The sequence below is a fragment of the Dreissena polymorpha genome, chromosome 2 (assembly GCF_020536995.1).
Source record: "Dreissena polymorpha isolate Duluth1 chromosome 2, UMN_Dpol_1.0, whole genome shotgun sequence".
Classification (NCBI taxonomy): Eukaryota; Metazoa; Mollusca; class Bivalvia; order Myida; family Dreissenidae; genus Dreissena; species Dreissena polymorpha.
The window spans coordinates 54917261-54935986 of NC_068356.1; the positions used below are offsets into that span (position 1 = coordinate 54917261).

General features: G+C 36.0%; 3 protein-coding genes across 18 annotated transcripts in view; 2 read left to right on the forward strand and 1 right to left on the reverse strand.

Annotated features, from left to right (window-relative positions):
* LOC127867115 (uncharacterized) overlaps window positions 1-18726 on the forward strand; it is a 229674-nt gene that overhangs the window by 144488 nt on the left and 66460 nt on the right. The window contains exons 1-2 of one of the 2 annotated variants that reach the window (XM_052408152.1): window positions 16598-16698; window positions 17629-17729. In XM_052408152.1, the coding sequence (XP_052264112.1) occupies window positions 16653-16698; window positions 17629-17729 (147 nt within the window). In that variant the 5' untranslated portion in view covers window positions 16598-16652. Of the gene's footprint in view, window positions 1-16597; window positions 16699-17628; window positions 17730-18726 lie in introns of those variants that run through there. The other variant, XM_052408151.1, reaches the window with a different exon arrangement.
* Window positions 1-18726, reverse strand: part of LOC127867101 (uncharacterized) — a 242158-nt gene that overhangs the window by 140087 nt on the left and 83345 nt on the right. The window lies entirely within an intron of this gene.
* The window catches only part of LOC127867092 (uncharacterized), a 377266-nt gene continuing 360229 nt past the window's right edge, over window positions 1690-18726 (forward strand). The window contains exons 1-2 of one of the 3 annotated variants that reach the window (XM_052408075.1): window positions 2396-2509; window positions 5274-5408. The gene's annotated coding sequence lies outside the window, so the exon portion shown is untranslated. Of the gene's footprint in view, window positions 1779-2395; window positions 2510-5273; window positions 5409-18726 lie in introns of those variants that run through there. The other 2 variants (XM_052408072.1, XM_052408070.1) reach the window with 2 other exon arrangements.

Genomic DNA, 18726 nt, shown 5'->3' on the forward strand with positions numbered 1-18726 from the left:
ACAATACAAACCGCGGAGCATCGATTATACGGCCCGGTAATAACAATACAAACCACGGGGCATCGATTATACACCCCGGTGATAACAATAAAAATAACGGGGAATCGATTATACGGCCCGGTGATAACAAAACAAACCACGGGGCATCGATTATACACCCCGATGATAACAATCAAAACCACGGGGTATCGATTACACGGCCCAGTGATAACAATACAAACCACGGGGCATCAATTATACACCAAGGTGATAACAATTAAAAACACGGGGCAAAGATTATACGGCCTGGTGATAACAATACAAACCAAGGGGCATCGATTATACACCCCGGTAATAACAATAAAAAAACGGCATATCGATTATACGACCCTGTGATAACAATACAAACCACGGTGTATCGGTTTTAAACCCTGCTGTTAACAATACAAACCATGGGGCATCGATAAAACACCCCGGTGATAACAATACAAACCACGGGGCATCGGTTATACGACCCGGTGATAACAATAAAAACAACTGGGCGTCGATTATACGGCCCGATGATAACAATACAAACCACAGGGCATCGATTATACTACCCGGTGATAACAATAAAAACCACGGGGCATCGATTATATGGCCCGGTGATAACAATACAAACCACGGGGTATCAGTTATACACCCCGTCGATAACAATAAAAAACAGGGGGCATCGATTATACGACCCGGTGATAACAAAACAAAACACCGGGCATCGATTATACACCACGGTCATAACAATAAAAACAACGGGGTATCGATTATACGGCCCGGTGATAACAATACAAACCACGGTGTATCGATTATACACCCCGGTGATAACAATAAAAAAACGGGGCATCAATTATACGGCCCGGTGATAACAATACAAACCACGGGGCATCGATTATACGGCCCGATGATAACAAAACAAACCACGGGGCATCGATTATACGGTCCGGTGATAGCAATACAAACCACGGGACATCGATTATATGGCTCGGTGATAACTATACAAACCACGGGGCATCGATTATACACCCCGTTGATAAGACTACAAACCACGGGGAATCGATTATACGGCCCGGTGATAACAATAAAAACCACGGGGCATCGATTATACGGCCCGGTGATAACAATAAAAACCACGGGGCATCGATTAGACACCCCGGTGATAACAAAAAATCCACGGGTCATCGATTATACAACCCGGTGATAACAATAAAAACATTTTAAGGCTCGCAGCTTAAGTATAAATTGTTTGGATCTAAAATATTTTTAAGTTAAAATAAATGTGATTGACACGCTGTGAACTTAATAACATGATTTGTTTCATTTAGTGTTATTTTCGCGTTTTAGGTGAGGTAACTTGAAATCAAAGCGTGCAATGGACGCAGTACCGGTCGCAAACAACTATTAAAGTATGGTTTATATATATATATATATATATATATATATATATATATATATATATATATATATATATATATATATATATATAGGTATCTTTAAACAATTAACTAAGAATAAACATCGTTGTTTAATGTAACGCAGGTTGAGATGCATAAATATTTATTTTAAATCAGTACTTGCAATTCAGATTATATTAATACAACTTTAGTTCGGTGTAGTCATCAACAATTCAGTGCGTTTCGACCTTTTGCACATGCGCATTTGGGACGGTGATCATCCCGGTGAATCTACATCATCTACATCTACATCGGTACGTTGACCAGTCAAACTTGACAATTACTCAACGGATAGTGGCGCTTAATAAAAGGGTAAAGTGATCGATAGAATGATAGATGTTATAAAAATAAAAGATTTGATACAAATTAAGTACAACATAATATTATGTATTCAGGGAATATAAGGTTAGAAGTGATAATACAGATTAAGTACACGATACTACATATTTAAATTAGGAATAATAAAGATAGATACATAGTAAAAGGAAGGATAAAGAGAGATAATCCCAGCTGGTCATACGACCATCTGGTAGTGAAACACCTTGTTATAAATGCAGCGTCGCTAGCTCCCTCTTGAAGGATACCAAAGAAGGGACCTCAGCTACTGTAGGTGGTAGTCTGTTCCACACTGGGATGGTTCTGGGGAAGAAGCTGAACTTAAAGACTACTGATGATGTTGAGTAGTGGTTGTAGGTCAAACTATGCATGTTCCGACGTGTTCGCGCTGGTGCTTCTGATAGATAGGCATCGCTTGGTATGTCGACCAGGTCATGTATTATCTTGTACAGAATCACTAGTTAGAGTTTTGTGCTTCTGTCCTCAAGAGACTCCCATTGAAGTAGATTCAACATATCGGTAACGCTGCTGGTATTGCGGTAACGGTTGGTGGTAAAACGTGCAGCTCTTCTTTGGACCATTTCAATTTTCTTTACTTGTTCTTTTGTGTGAAATAAAAGTATTCTATATCTCGACGAAGTGTATAGTTTAAGCGAACTAAATATAATATTATAATTAACTATTGTTCTCCAAGTATGTTCTTTATGGTAAGGATTTATTATTAATTTATTACGCGTATGAATTCTACATGAAACGCGAAGGTTATGTATTAGTAAAAGTATTTCGCTTTTAACCTAATTGTTCATTGTTTGAAATCGAAAGTGACTTCTTTAATTGTAAAAGGAAAATATAAAAGTTTGGTGTAATTAAAGTCTATATTTATTGTGTTTGTTCTCGGCTTATAAATATTGCAATAGCCTTGTAAACTGTAATAAATTAATGCGATGGTGAGATAAAACGAAGCCCATATTTATAATTTCTGACATGAATATGCATTTCTAAAAATAACCGTCTCTCACTTCAAGGGGGTTCCCCTCACGGGTTGACATATTTGTTTGAGTAGTATAAATGACTGATGTCATCGTTCAGAATGCATGGCGGATTGCAGTCTGAGTGACGAAGATGTGTTTGTTTTATTAGCATGCGTTCCGAACAAAATTTGTGTTCATGTCTGCGCGTCTTTATTTCAAATGTTGATCCAGTACGTTTATGATAACGTTAAAACTTCATCTTCTTTCTAAATGCAAAATTGATATTGACATAGTTTACTTAATATTAACATACTTAAAGGTATTAGTTATACTCAAAAGTGAGAGCTTTGCAAATTGGAAAAAAATCACTGTTCCATGTTAAATGTTTTGCCCTGCAATGAAAGTTACATATTTTACTTATCAATAGCCATGGTACTTGTCAAATTCGGTATGAATTCCGGCCAAAACGGTTGTCGAATGTGTAATAACAAGTTAAATATATATTACATAAAATATCATATTAAATCGGCAAGTTTACGGGTTGCGGAATGAAAATTCCTGGTAGCGAAGTTCACAGATTGAAGAATAAAAAATCAAGATAAAACAATTCATTACTTTCAGATAAATGACACTGCTTAAATAATATATTATTATGGAACAATTCGGTTATATTTTAAGGTATGTTCGATTAATTAAATTTATTATAAACAATGCATTAATTCAGTAATCTTTATTTCCGATGTCCGATTTTATTATGCTTTGAATTCCAATCATATAACTAATTTATAATATTGCCTCAAGTAGAAATGTCTCTGCATGGTCTTTCTACGTAGTTCGGTCGAGTTTATAATTTATAATGTTGATTTACTCTACACTTTCAAGTCCACAGGGTATTTTAACCAAACAATGATAAACACGGGTCCCGTATGGAAGGTCCCTTTGTCTGTACAAAAACAACGCCGAACTCTACCGCTATTAGAAGTTAAGTGCCTCCAGACATACTGGTTCATGTACACGATTAATTTGGAATACATATAATCAAACAATTATAAATCTGAAAAAAAACGCATGTCTCGCTTGTCAAGTTTATGTGTGACTTTATGCGAGCTAAATGTATTAAATGGATACTTACATATATATATATTAACTGCTTATATGGATTATTGTCGTACATATAGGTATTTGAACATAAACTTGAACAAGTAATAAACCACATTTGCGGTTATGATAATCTAATCAATTTCTTTGTGAAGCGGCATTGTCCAGATAGACTAATAATGTATGTGGGTCTTTTAAAATTATCTTATGAACCACATGACAGGCTAATCCGTTAATGATGATAAGTTTGAATCAGATGTAGTCACATAAAATAACATTGCGTTATCACCGTTATATGACTTCTGGTATACACAGTATTGTAAAAGGTGTATCACACATTGGTCATCTATGATAGCTGTGGTTAGTTTATCGGCCAAAGACTGGTAACGTCGATAACTATGTTAATTTTTCATTGATTGTGTATGCAACGTATTTGTTATATGGAATAAGTGACCAACCGTTTTATTTCATCTCTGCTCGCGGTCGCGGTTATTTATGCTAGTGTCATTTAATCTGCCGATATTGCCTGGAAAGTAAAGTTATCATTAGTAAAACTACTTGTGTTGTTTGCTTTTAATTGGTGTCGTGAGCATCGAAAATCTCCGGGCGATATTTTTACTGTGGAGATGTATGCTTTCAATTTTAATCGCCTAATATTAAGTTGGCATTTTTTAATTTCTTAAATGCGGTTGAACATTGATTATAGGCATATGAATTGTGATTATATAAATTTCAACCCGAACAGGTGCAGATGAACGTGTTAATATAAAAAGTCAATGCATCGCGTTTTGTTCGTGAATACTTTGTAATGTCGTTGAATTAACTACTGGACTAGCTTGCAATTATTCAAGTTAACAGTTTAAATGTTTGAATCCAAGTTTCGTGAGGCGTCTGCATGTGTCGTGTTTTAACTTTCTCTTGAGGCTCAACCACACTGAGCCTTTAAATGGTGTATTTCTGTTACGGTAATTGCGACATTAACATATAAATGTCGACGGTAAATGTTCAACGTAAAATAAAATGGCACCGGCGAAAATTATGAGATCATTAAACAACTTATTAAATAAATTCAAAAGCAGCAAAACTATATAAAGTTTTGATCTTATGTTCTCAGTACATGTTAAAAGTTTACTTAAATTCATTCGGCATGTAACCGATAGCAAACTGATAATATTTATTCACGCATGTCATTGCTCAGATAACGTCCTTTTCGTTCAGCAAACTCAAATATTGAAGAGTGTTATATAGTTTCTCATGTTGTTTCAATATGAAGTCTTGAACTAAATTAAAAATTGAAGCATGCACATTTATACTTTAATGTATAACATATAAAGTGTTACAGATGATCTTTCGAAATGTTCTTTTTTTCTATTGCGTAAAAAATATTCTTATTATTTTGCAGGACGACATCTAAAAACTCTTGATTAAACTAGCTACGTGGCGGTCCACATGCCATATCAACACAAGTCGCGTGCGTTACTGCAGTTTTCAAACATTCCGCGCCGAAGAACAACCTTACTGATCGGTCAAGGGCACGGTATTATATTATCTGTCATTGTATTGAGTAATCATAATGATACTTTTGTTCAATATATAATGACTTAAACTTAATTGTATACATTAACGCAGATAAGTAAGAGGAAAATACATTAACGACAACTCCATTAATTACTGTAATATGTTGGTCCATTGCATGAGGTAAGCGCATAAAAGTAGCAATAAATGTTCCCACTTCATCAAGTGTATTATTTTACTACTAGTTTAGTTCGTGGCATCGAACACACCATGCAGTGTATGTTACAATATCAGTAAAATAAAATTCTATATTTACTTCCATTTGACTTCCTTTTATTTGAAAGATTGGGATATATAAGAGGCCGTTGAACGAATTTTTCTTTTGGAAAACTATTAATTTTGCTCGCCCAGGTATATTAGAGACGTAATGTTTTTTATTTAACTTGAGTCATTCAACCGGCATATTACCTGACTAGGCTAATAAATCAATTGTGATGTATAAGGTAAGGCAGGTTTCCTATAAGACGTGTCTTTTACACGGGCAGAAGCCATCTTATTTGCATTTTATTGAAAAGCAGTATTGTTAACGTTACATAACATAACTTAAACTTATGTACTGCAACGTGTCAGCTATGATCAGTTTATATGTACATGCACGCGTATTCGTGATCGTGTTAAAAATATTGATTTGTATTTCATGATAATTACCCGAACTATATCACATATTCTTGTCCATATCAGCTTATAACAAGGCCTACGCTGCAGGAATGAAATAACGTAATGCTCAATTTTGTTTATTACACGGGTGTTATTACACTAGTTATATAACTGTAAAATGACGTCATTTTTGTGACGAAATGACATAATTATTCCAGCGAATTTCTTCAGTTAAACTCTTTAACAATGTGAAAAAACGGTGAAAAGAGCATACAATCAAGAGAATATTTGTTGGTCATGTTATAAATAGAATCTTAGATTTGTGGTATTTTTGTATTGAATTTATTAAACTCGTCATCTAAATAAAGATAAAAACTCGGCAAGGCTCGTTTTTATCTTTATTGAGATATATAGGATCTTGCATGAGTGGTCGTTTTGTATTGAATTTATTAAACGAGTCATCTAAATAAAGATAAAACTAGGCTTGCCGAGTCTTTATCTTTATATAGATGACGAGTTTAATAAATTCAATACAAAATGACCACGAATCTAAGATTCTATTTATAACATGACCAACACATTTTCTCTTTATTTTATGCCCTTTTCACCCTTTTATTACAGTGTTAAAGAGTTTAACTAAAGAAATTTGCTGGAATAATGACATCATTTCGTCACAAAAATGACGTCATTTCACATTTATATAACTAGTGTAATAACACCCATGTAGTAAACAAAATTGAGCATTACGTTATTTCACTCCTGGAGCCTACGTTATTTCACTCCTGGAGAATAGGTCATGTTATAAGATGAGTTTAATAAATTCAATACAAAACGACCACTCATGCAAGATCCTATTTTTATCAAATATCTCACTTCAGCACTGTATGGATGGCTGAAAGTGGCACAAGACCTGATGAACCGGAAAGATTCCCAAGACAGGGCAGTATGTCCAGCAAACAAGACTTGGTAAGATGATAAGTCGAGTGCAGTTTGTGTCCAGTACACAATGACAATAAACGCATAGTCTTCCCGTTTATATGTCTGCGTTTCCCCTACCCCTATTATATTTCTTAATGACATTTCAATCTAGATGTCTAATGTTTGCATAACTAAAGGCATATATACGTTAACATCTTTAGAAAAAAGAACAACGGTAAATTTATACTGTATATCAATAATTGGTCCCAAATTAAATACTTTACTTCTGTACAAAATGTGAAACATTAAAAATGAATACATCCGTTCTCATGAATCTTCTTATAACCACTTTTCAGTGTCTGCACGTGCCAAAGTACGACACTACTTTTTGGCAAACGTTTTTCACAGTTTTCTTTCATTTTATTAAAAAAACTATTTAAACATCAATATATTGTATTTACAGACATAACAATTAAAGTTTATATAATTTCGTTAAATTATGCAGCTTTAACCATAGCAATTTAGTTTATTATCAATAGTTATAACATTATTCGTTCCGCATTTGCAATTTCAGATAATAGAGATTTAAACATTATATGTTTAGTATGTTTATGAATGGATGTCATAAATATATATGAACTCGCCGTTGATTACCGTCTATATTTTCAGTGTCTTTATTTCAATCCACTTAATTCAATTTATTAATTAATTCATGGTTGGCAATACTTGTACCGACTATTGGATTATTCACTGAGAACATGCACACGAAATTGTAATATATTTTCACAAGATAATACTTAAGAAATACTATTTTTCTATCATGGTTTGTTGTCGAATAACCCACAGTAAGGAGTATTGATGCGTAGGAATTAAATCACGGGTGCGAAATAACACGCATCTATACAACTTACTGTGGATTATTCGACAACAAACCATTATAGAAAAATATTATTTCGATTCTAACACGATTCTGATTGATTTGGTTCAAGCTTTAGGACGTAACTATATTTTTCAATACTCCGCCTTTCTTAGTACAAAGTTCACTATTTAGTGACGTCATTGATGTGTACAAACATTTGACGTCGTTTTCATTCATAAATATTTTGCAAATGACGTCACTTACATTGAAAACAACAATCGTAGAAAGTTAATGACGGCACCTTTATTGATGCTACTGAAAAGCTGACATGCTATAAATGTTTTCTGAATTACGCTTCCTAACCAATAACATTCTTTGTAGGTGTGGTTATGCCACTTATCACCAAATATACAATTTGTTATTTCATTACATTTATACATGCTACAATTACATTTCTTTCAGAGCGGGTTTTAGCACGTGCATTTTACTGCAATATTTTCTTTATTTATTCGGAACTATTTTCGAAACATTAAGCTCCGCCCATAAGTTATTGCAGAATAACCCACGCTTGATTTCCTTCTTTGTCTATAGAAAACAAGTCGCGTGCCGTGTTAGAATTTTAAATTGATAATACATCGAATGGTATGGCCGTAAAAGAATAATTTAAATTGGAATAATTTTAGTATCGCTGATTTATTTGACTACTAACGATGTAATGTTATTTATGACATGTAGCGTGTTTCTAATTGAAACGTTTTTTAGATTCAGTGGGAAAATACCTCCGTTGAGACATGCACTATACTGAGCTGGCTCGGTTACGGACAGGAGATAATACAGGCTCGGAAAGACGCATATCGGGAGTTAGGCAAGCTGTGGACTGCATGGGAATGTGGAGAGGCAACGTTAATTATTACGGGTAGCAAAGGTGAGGGGCTGAGCAGCTACCTGGAAAGTGATGTGGATCTAATGACTGTAAATAATAGAGTATTCTGTTTAGAAGATGATGTAAAGTCAAGTGCCTTTCCTGGGGAGATAACCGTGTTGAGATCACTCAGCCGCAGGAGTTACCATGGTCACTGTAGACTGCTACTGGAGAGACTCGGTACAACAATTCACAGGCAAGTACATGGTGCGTTTTGTGATGACGGATATGGTCGCGAACTTTTGAGCAGTGACTTGTATGTTAATAACTGGTCGAACGAAGACTTGCATGAGAGCGAGGTGCGTCATGAGCGTGCGGGACCGTCAATTCCGAGTACAGTGCATGGACACATGCACAGTGACTATGTACATGCATTACATTACTACTGCCCCAACATTCTGTCAAAATGGGCCGCAAGACCTCGCCACTGGCCGCCACCGGAAGCCGTTCAGAGGGTCGTATCACTTGGGGCATTTCTTACGCCTGTTGGATTTAAAGGAAGCGAATATCAACATGTTGAATGGAGAGTGTGTTTTAACGCCGGTGAGATCGAACTAATTAGCAATCTTAACGACACTCAAACTAAATTGTATGTTTTATTGAAAATGATAAAGAACGATGTATTACATCCACGTAAGAAAGAAGTTTCATCGTACACATTGAAAAACATCGTTTTATGGATGGCGGAAAATAATCCTCAAGCCTCGTTTCATAAAAAAAGTCTTTTGCAGTGGTTGCACGAAGCATTGGATGCGCTTAGAGTTGCATTGATCACCTTAGAGCTACCATACTATATGATTCCAGAAAGGAATTTGATGGCAACCTCTGGACTGGATAGGAAACAGCAACGCACATGGATATCAACGATTACAGATATGCTCCATGAAGGTCCTAGGGTGATACTCAGACTTCCAAAGATACGACAATGCATCGTAGCTCATCCTGAACCATTACGATGGTACAGCGGGAGGAGAATAGAGCTGGAGTTGGTGTGGCTCATGCGCATGAACAGAGGGTTCATCTGCAGTGATGAGAACGGGAAGGTTGACGATACCGATGCGATTGTGCAGGCATTAAAGAGACGAATAAACGAGGTTGTAACAGATGTTGGCGTGAGGATGAGAATGGAAGGGAGTCGAGTTATCAACTTACAGGCTATTTTTTATAGAATTCTGATGTAAAACGTTAACGATGATCAATAGATCACTAACAAGGCGCGGACAACACGTAATTATAACTTCCAAAGATACGAAAAGCTCTCATTGGTCATCCTGAACCATTCCGATGGTACAGCGGGAGGAGAATTGAGCTGGAGTTGCTGCGGCTCATGCGCATGAACAGACTGGTAATCTGCATGGATGAGAATTATAAGATTGACTATACCGATGCGATTGTGCAGGCATTACAGAGACGAATAGACGAGGTTACAACGGATGTTTGCATGAGGATGATAATGGAAGGGAGTCGAGTTATCAACGCACAGGCTATTTGTAATAGAATTCTGATGTTAAACGTTAACGATGATCAATAGATCACTAACAAGGCGCGGACAACACGTAATTATAACTTTTGAGTACATATTATCTTTAACGAATTACCGATCATTGTTGCCAAGAACGTGAAAATTATACAACTTATCGTTATAGTGATTTGTTCAGTAATTGATGTTTGACTTGCAGACGTTCGTTTCACTTTCTAAAAATGTGCACAATTTTACAAAAGATTTGTTTACAGTAGGCTGTAAAATTTACCGAAACAATAAATGTCGATACAATTTATTGAAAAATGTCAATCGCATAGATGACAGTAGTTTGCAAAATAAAGTTATGTAAAGTAATTTTACTAAATTGTATATATCTTAATAAAATATGTATGTATCGCGCTTGGAAACCAGCGGTATAATTTCAAGTTATGCATATTTTTCTTTTTAGAACATTTGTAGTAATTCATTTTGTCGACGTATGTAGAAATGTGACTTGTGTTTATTTGCGTAAGCATGTTAGGAAATAAAGTGTGTTTGTGTCATTTGTATCTCATCTTCTTATCTAAATGTTCACTTGGTTTATGGTTGGTATTGTTAACACATTTGCACTGAATGAATATATGTGTTACTGACAGTTACTGAAAGTCCACTGGTATTGTTGTAATTGCTGTAAATGTATCGATAATATTCTTGTTTTCCTTGTTGAGTAGAAACATTGTTGTGATTTGTAATATTGATCAAAAAGTATTGAACACATTGTTGCACTTATCGATAAAAATGGTGCATATCTGTGTTCATTCCTGTTTTTAAAATGTCTTCAATAACGCTATTGTTGCATTCACAAATAAGAAATAAAGTGCAGTTGTTTTATGCGAATTGATTTAACTACTTATCATGTGAATTTATAATTGCTCGTGTTTTTTTTACTGGACAAGTGAATGTAAACTTTTGAGTTTTTGAACGGCCGTGGACCATCCATCAACAGCTACACGGTGCTGAAGGACACTGTCCTTGGCTTGGTTAAAGGTCCACGGGCGTAGATGTTAGTAGTTTTTGTATTGTTCAGTATCGGTTGGATCGTGAGGGGCACTGTGGGAGAAAAAGGACATGTTCTACCATGGCATTTGAAATGGCATTTAATAAACACTGATATGTTCTGGTCACACTTATATGATTGTTATGCATAAGCATATTTTTTCAATTACAGTTTATTAGAGGTATCCATTTAACATCACTCTTACGCCATTGGCTACACGTATGTTATGGCCATTCAACTGTTGACTTTATACTAAATACCCATTTTGTGTTGTAATCATATGAATGGAATGGAATTTTCTGCATTGAATGTATGAGCGATGGAGGACATATCATGTTAAAATGCATGATGCCTGATTACATTCCGAGGGTGTAACTTTGAATGTTTATTAGCAATACAATTAAACTCAGTTGCAAAACCACGATATATTCTTGTTTTTGTATGCTTCCTGTAAGAATGTAAGCGCCATTTCGCTTTTCGGATGCCTTATTGAATATCTATACTATTAAAGTGTGTCTTATAAACGTAAAGCGTTTAAGTCGCTTTATTACATAGTCAATATTACATCTGTCACGAGATAAGTATTATCATTTGAGCAACTTTTCTTTACTAAATATTATATACCTATAGATAAAACATATGTAATATTTGGCGCTTGGGTGCAAATACAAAGTCGTGATTTCGGGTCATCGACACTGTACAATGGTAAAATCAAAACACGCACTTTTCATGACCAGAACAAGTTTACTAACTCTTTCAGTTCGGGAACCGAATTTTAAAGGCCTGTGCAAACAGTTTGGATCCAGATCAGACGCCACAGAACGTGGCGTCTCATCAGGATCAAAACTGTTTGCTATTCTGATAGTATTCTTTGAAAAAAATCGAAGAAAATGCTCATTTTAGAAATTAAGCAGACAACATTAAAGCAGACGACAAATTTCCCAGCATGCAAAGGGCTAAGCTTCTCGACTAATAAAAGAGCTTAGCAATAAGCTAAAGAAACTGTGTGCAATTCAAGGTAGACAAATCTGTTTTGTTCTTGGTTAATGTAACAGAGTTACATTTCTTAAGATCCGTTTTCAGTTTACCATCTTGCGAAATTGGAAATACGTTATCTACGCTGTTGAACTATATGTTAGATTCATTATTTTGTACAATTTCAAAAAATGCAAATTACTGTTTATTAATTTGAGAAAACTGGACATAATGCATGTGCGTAAAGTGCCGTCACAAGCTAATCAGGGACGGCACTTTCCGCCTACATTGGATTTATGCTAAGAAGAGACTTCATTTAAACAAAAAATGTGATACAAGCGGAAAGTGTAGTCCCTGATAAGCCTGTGTTGTCTGCACAGGTTAATCCGGGACAACACTTAAAGCACAAGCATTATGCCAGTTTTCTCATAACGCGAATCATTTAAGTACAGCGCTTGATTATTTGATGTTAATATTCGCGATAAAGGTTAATCAAGTGCATGAGAAACGTTTTCTGACGAACATATTTAATCCTTATTGGTATTCTTAATATTGGGCGCATGTCGTAGCGTTAATGATGTGAGCCGCGCTCTGCGAAAACTGGGCTTAATTCATGTGTTGAAAGCGTCGTTCCAGCTTAGAGTTAACTGGGCATAATCTATGTGTTGAAAGCGTCGTTCCAGCTTAGAGTTTGCAAAACACACAGGCTTATCAGCCACTTTCCGCCTAAACTGGATTCTTAATATGAAGATAGCGGTCACTACGTATTTTGCACTGGAACACCTAACCCGAGTGTTATATAATACGTCTGTTTAACGAATTGTATTTCGTTTAGCAGTCATCGTGGATGATGCACTGACATACATACCGTGACTGCTATATTTAACGTGTTTCCTGCAAACAGATGCAAATACAAGTCATCCCGCACTATGACTATTAACACCTTCTGTGACTATGTGAATATGTATGATAAAGTATAGTTCGCCAATATTAACGTGGCACTGACCTTTATGTGTGACAATATTTAGGTACCGATATTGAAGTGAGTTTAATCTGTTGAAGAGTACCTGAGTGAGTGCACTGTAACGGTCTCACTAAACGAATGCAAAACGCGCAAGAATACAACCAAATGAAATATTGACCACGATCAATGAGTACAATGTTGAATAGATGGAATGTTGTAATTGTTTGATTGTATTTTTGGTTGACCTTTTTGTGTTACTTTTCATTTTCATAGAATACAGCGTCTAAAATGCTAAACCCGAATCGGTTAACATCTCTAATGATATTGATCACGTAAAGAATTATTTTATGACCCATTAGCGGGGGTTGCATTATCAGGAAACAGCACATCAGTTTTCCGCTTGCGGGTCATTTGATATACCGAGTTATTGATCTCTAGCCTGCAGACTAAGAAAAATAGTTCCTTCAAGACATATCGAATATCACTACTCATCCACATATTTCCTAGTGCAAACGACTTCTTAAAGGGACATGTTCAAAGATTGACGCAACGAAAACAAAATCGAATTTTAGTTGCGAATTCCTAAAAATAACTTTAGTATTTATATTGCGGATGATACTTGAAAATGCTGTCGTCAAAATACTGTTATATATTTATCAGTTGATTTTTATTAAACAACCATGAAGCATTGTTAACGTGAACAGATTGAACAGTTTGAAATGTTCTATGTTTTTTATGAAGATAACTGACAACACGACACAATATAACATACAGCCACTTTAGAAAAAGAAGAATGCTTTCCCACAAGCATTCGGTTGCAAAAAGATTCAGATTGATATCCAGATAGATTTATCTCTTTTTGTATTTCGTCCGTATGGTTTATAATGGCTTGTAAAGACATTAAATGGAGTGCCTTTTTATGTACTCAAACAAACGTGATTTTAAATTTTTACATTACATGTATGTTTAAGAGACGCGCTCACATAATTGTCTGCTGTATTTTATGCATGTATGTTTTTCAACGTCTTTTCCATAGTATCCCTTGTGAGCTAGGTAGCCTTTAGGAGATCTTCTCCGTAGATATCAGGTACCCGTTCTACCAGGATAGCAGAGAATGTTACATACAAGCTGGGGCTAACGAAACAATCTAGCTTATATAAATAGGATTGACTTCTTTCTTACCTTGACATTGTATATCAACGGAATTACAAACATGAACAACAATAACGTGAAAAATTGGATTCAGGCGAGCAAATAGTCGCCCCAAAACGAAATATGATATTCATTATTCAGACCTCAGGGTATTGGGTAAAAGATATAGCGTTGACTGCTTCGTATACCGGAGAAGGAGAAACACATAAGGTCTAATGGTCTCTGTTCATCAAACATCAGGTCTAATGGTCTCTGTTCATCAAACATAAGGTCTAATGGTCTCTGTTCATCAAACATAAGGTCTAATGGTCTCTGTTCATCAGACATAGGGTCTAATGGTCTCTGTTCATCAAACATAAGGTCTAATGGTCTCTGTTCATCAAACATAAGGTCTAATGGTCTCTGTTCATCAAACATAAGGTCAAATGGTCTCTGTTCATCAAACATAAGGTATAATGGTCTCTGTTCATCAAACATAAGGTCTAATGGTCTCTGTTCATCAAACATAAGGTCTAATGGTCTCTGTTCATCAAACATAAGGTCTAATGGTCTCTGTTCATCAAACATAAGGTCTAATGGTCTCTGTTCATCAAACATAGGGTATAATGGTCTCTGTTCATCAAACATAGGGTATAATGGTCTCTGTTTATCAAACATAATTTGTCAGTTGTTGTCAGTGTGCTGTTTGTGTGTTATTCAAAATCAGGAGGAGCCTGATTCGGATCGGCTAATTTTCAAACCGGTTTTAATCCCCGATGCTTTGCATTGACCGTTCTAATACGGTGAGTCCTGTTAAATAAGTATATTTTTATGCTGCGTGTTATGTTATGAAAGTTGTGAATAAGATACGTGTTCTGAGAAAACTGGGCTCAATGCATGTACGTAAAGTGTCATCCCAGATTAGCCTGTGCAGTCCGAACAGGCTAATCAGGGACGACACTTTCCGTTTTTATGGTATGTTTAGTTTCAAGGAAGTCCCTCCTTGCCGAAAATCAAGTTTAAGCGGAAAGTGTCGTCCCTTGTTAGCCTGTGTGGACTGCACAGGCTAATATAGGACGACACTTAACGTACATGCATTAAGCCCATTTTTCTCAGAACGCGACTCACAAAATCAAGACAACTATCTCCTGATAGAGTTTCTGGATTCAAAAAATGATTCCTCCTTTTGTATAATTTCTACTATAAAGTTATAAAAAGAAAAAACATGTATGTGATATTTATCGAGATTTAAATTAAATAATGAACATATGGCATTCAAATAGTGTTACCCATGTCCAATACAATTTTAACCCATAATATCGCATCCTGTTTCGACGACTATCCCATTGAGTGTTCCATTGGCATCAAGAGCTCTCTGATATAATAGAACGTTACCATGTAAACAGTTTTCATTTAGCGTTGTCCACTGTGACAGTTAACCATCCAAACGTAACGATGCATACAATTTAAAATCAATTTGAAATTTCTGCTCGCAACTTATATGAAGATAGTTTGAATATGGGGACCAAACATTAACCAATCTGCTATCACGTCTCTGTGCTTTTGCAAAACAATTCAACACCTCTAAAATATCATATACTTCTTGATAATATAATTATGTAAATATTGAATAGTTCCTACTATTTTAATTTATTTATAATGTTTAAAACTATTACATTTTTATAGAGTATAGAACAATAATACGTTTCTTGGTATTGCATATGCACATTTAATTTCTAGTTTTGCAAAGAAAGTAAACACATCCGCCGACCCTTGTCTACTAGATACTTCGAGTGTTGTGTCGGTGTAGACCACCGAACTTGTATATCAAGACAAACCGGTAAAGTCCTATATCCTTGTTCAATAAAAATCTAGCCGCCTGCGAAAGACATGAGGCCGTACAGCACTTACGTTTGTTAACTATTTTAAGGCCTACGTTGTTTTAATTCGGGTTTCATTAACAGCAGTAAAATATTGATTTTTCAAATAACAAAATGACCAAATGGAACATTTCCAACTTTGCATGAATATTAAAAAATATTATAATTTTGATATGAATGCTTCACACAAAACTGTACATTTTGGGGAACACATACATGTAGGTAGGTTTTAATCATACACGATCGATGACACGTTCTAGCGTCAATAGAAATAGTGGGACTTGAAAAAGCAAAACATGCATACTCCTGTAATAGCCTAAGTGCGAATGTCCGTTACTGGCTGTAAATGTAGGAAATGATTTATAAATTGATCACACTGATGTTCAGTTAAACCACTGCTTGTCTGTCCGTGCCTGTTAGTCCACAAAGTTGAGCAAGGCTATGGTTTTCCTCTTCGTCATAGGTCTTATGATCTCCGTAGTGACAGGTTAGACTTGTGTTGCAATTCATTCACTTAATTAGTGCTAAAACCGCAACTGCTTCTGCTACTGCTATTGTTGCTACTGCTGCTGTTACTGATTATTCTCTTGCTTCTTTTAGTGCTACTTTTAAGACTCAATTTTCTTTTTTTGTTATATAAGTTTATATAAGTTGAATATTGATAGAACGATTGTGGGGGCGACATTTGTAAAATTCCGCTTTGACAACTGCTGGGCATCATTTAAGCAACGTCATGCGAAAATGGGTTTATGTCATATATGACAAGTGAAGTCTCCGTGGTCTCATGAACGGACCACGGCAAGCGAAGCTCCTGGCCAGCCTTTCTATTCGCACACTATGAGTCGCGTTCTGAGAAAACTGGGCGTAATGCATGTGCGTAAAGTGTCGTCCCAGATTATCCTGTGCAGTCCGCACAGGCTATGTGTAGTCCGCACAGGCTAATAAGGGACGACACTTTCCGCCTAAATTGGCATTATGCTAAGAAGAGACTTCATTTAAAGAAAAATTGTCATAAAAGCGGAAACTGTTGTCCCTGATTAGTCTGTGCGGATTGCACATGCTAATCTGGCACGACACTTTACGAACATGCATTATGCCCAGTTTTCACAGAACACGACTCGTATTGTCAGGAGCTACGCTTGCGGCATATGTCATTCGCGAGTCATATGATAAATAGTTCTACGCTTGCAAGAAATTAAACGAGTATCAATTCAGCAAAATGTTCATGCAGGTAATTTATGCTCGTGTACATAAGTGTAAACAACTCTATGAAATAATAACAATGTAAACGGTTTAAAATCGACAAATATTCATCTATAAGGTCACAATGCCTCTTTTCATCCTCAGCAGCAATCCCCCTCCCCCACCCCGGCATTTTTAATACTGGCTAAAACCCGGCTTGTTGATGTATTTTTAGCCTGGTGGTCGACGGACTCACCTCTTCGGTTTCCAGACGACTGTAACAGCGAAGCCTTGCGGACCTTTGCGACCAACTGCGGGCTCTCGGAACACTCCATGGTACGCAGTTATTATCTACGATGGACACATTTGTTGTGTTGTTGTTGAACGACCGATTTGACAACTTTTTTGTTTATTGTTGCTTATCGATTTGTACGGGGCAAGTAGGAAATCTGAAGTCTAGATAGTAAACGCTTTACGGTTTGGTTGAGTATACGCTTAAAATATAGACAAATGAGATATTAAATGTTACATTTTAGACGCTGTATTCTATGAAAATGAAAAGTAACACAAACAGGTCCAACAAAAATACAATCAAACAATTACAACAATCCATCTATTCAACATTGTACTCATTGATCGTGGTCAATATTTCATTTGGTTGTATTCTTGCGCGTTTTGCATTCGTTTAGTGAGACCGTTACAGTGCACTCACTCAGGTACTCTTCAACAGATTAAACTCACTTCAATATCGGTACCTAAATATTGTCAAACATAAAGGTCAGTGCCACGTTAATATTGGCGAACTATACTTTATCATTCATATTCACATAGTCACAGAAGGTGTTAATAGTCATAATGCTGGATGACTTGTATTTGCATTTGTTTGCATGAAACACACGTAAAATATAGCAGTCTCGGTATGTATGTCAGTGCATCTTACACGATGACTGCTAAACGTAATACAATTCGTGAAACAAACGTATGATATAACACTCGGGGTAGGTATTCCAGTGCAAAATATGCAGTGACCGCTAACTGCATTATGATACTCTACACAAACGCAAAATATAATCGTCTTTATGTACGGGGGCTATGACGTTTATCTTTGGAGCGGGATAACGAATGTAGGCGCGGTTTGACACTGGCGGCTACCTTCCGAAACAGCTAGATATATATCGAGACGCGTTCTGGGAAAACGGGGATTAATGTATGTGTGTGAGGCGTCCTTCAATATTATCATGTGCAGTCCGCACACATGCTAATCAGATACGATACATATCGCGTTAATGGCATTTTTCGTTGTAAAAAAGTATCTTCATATTAAGAATCCAGT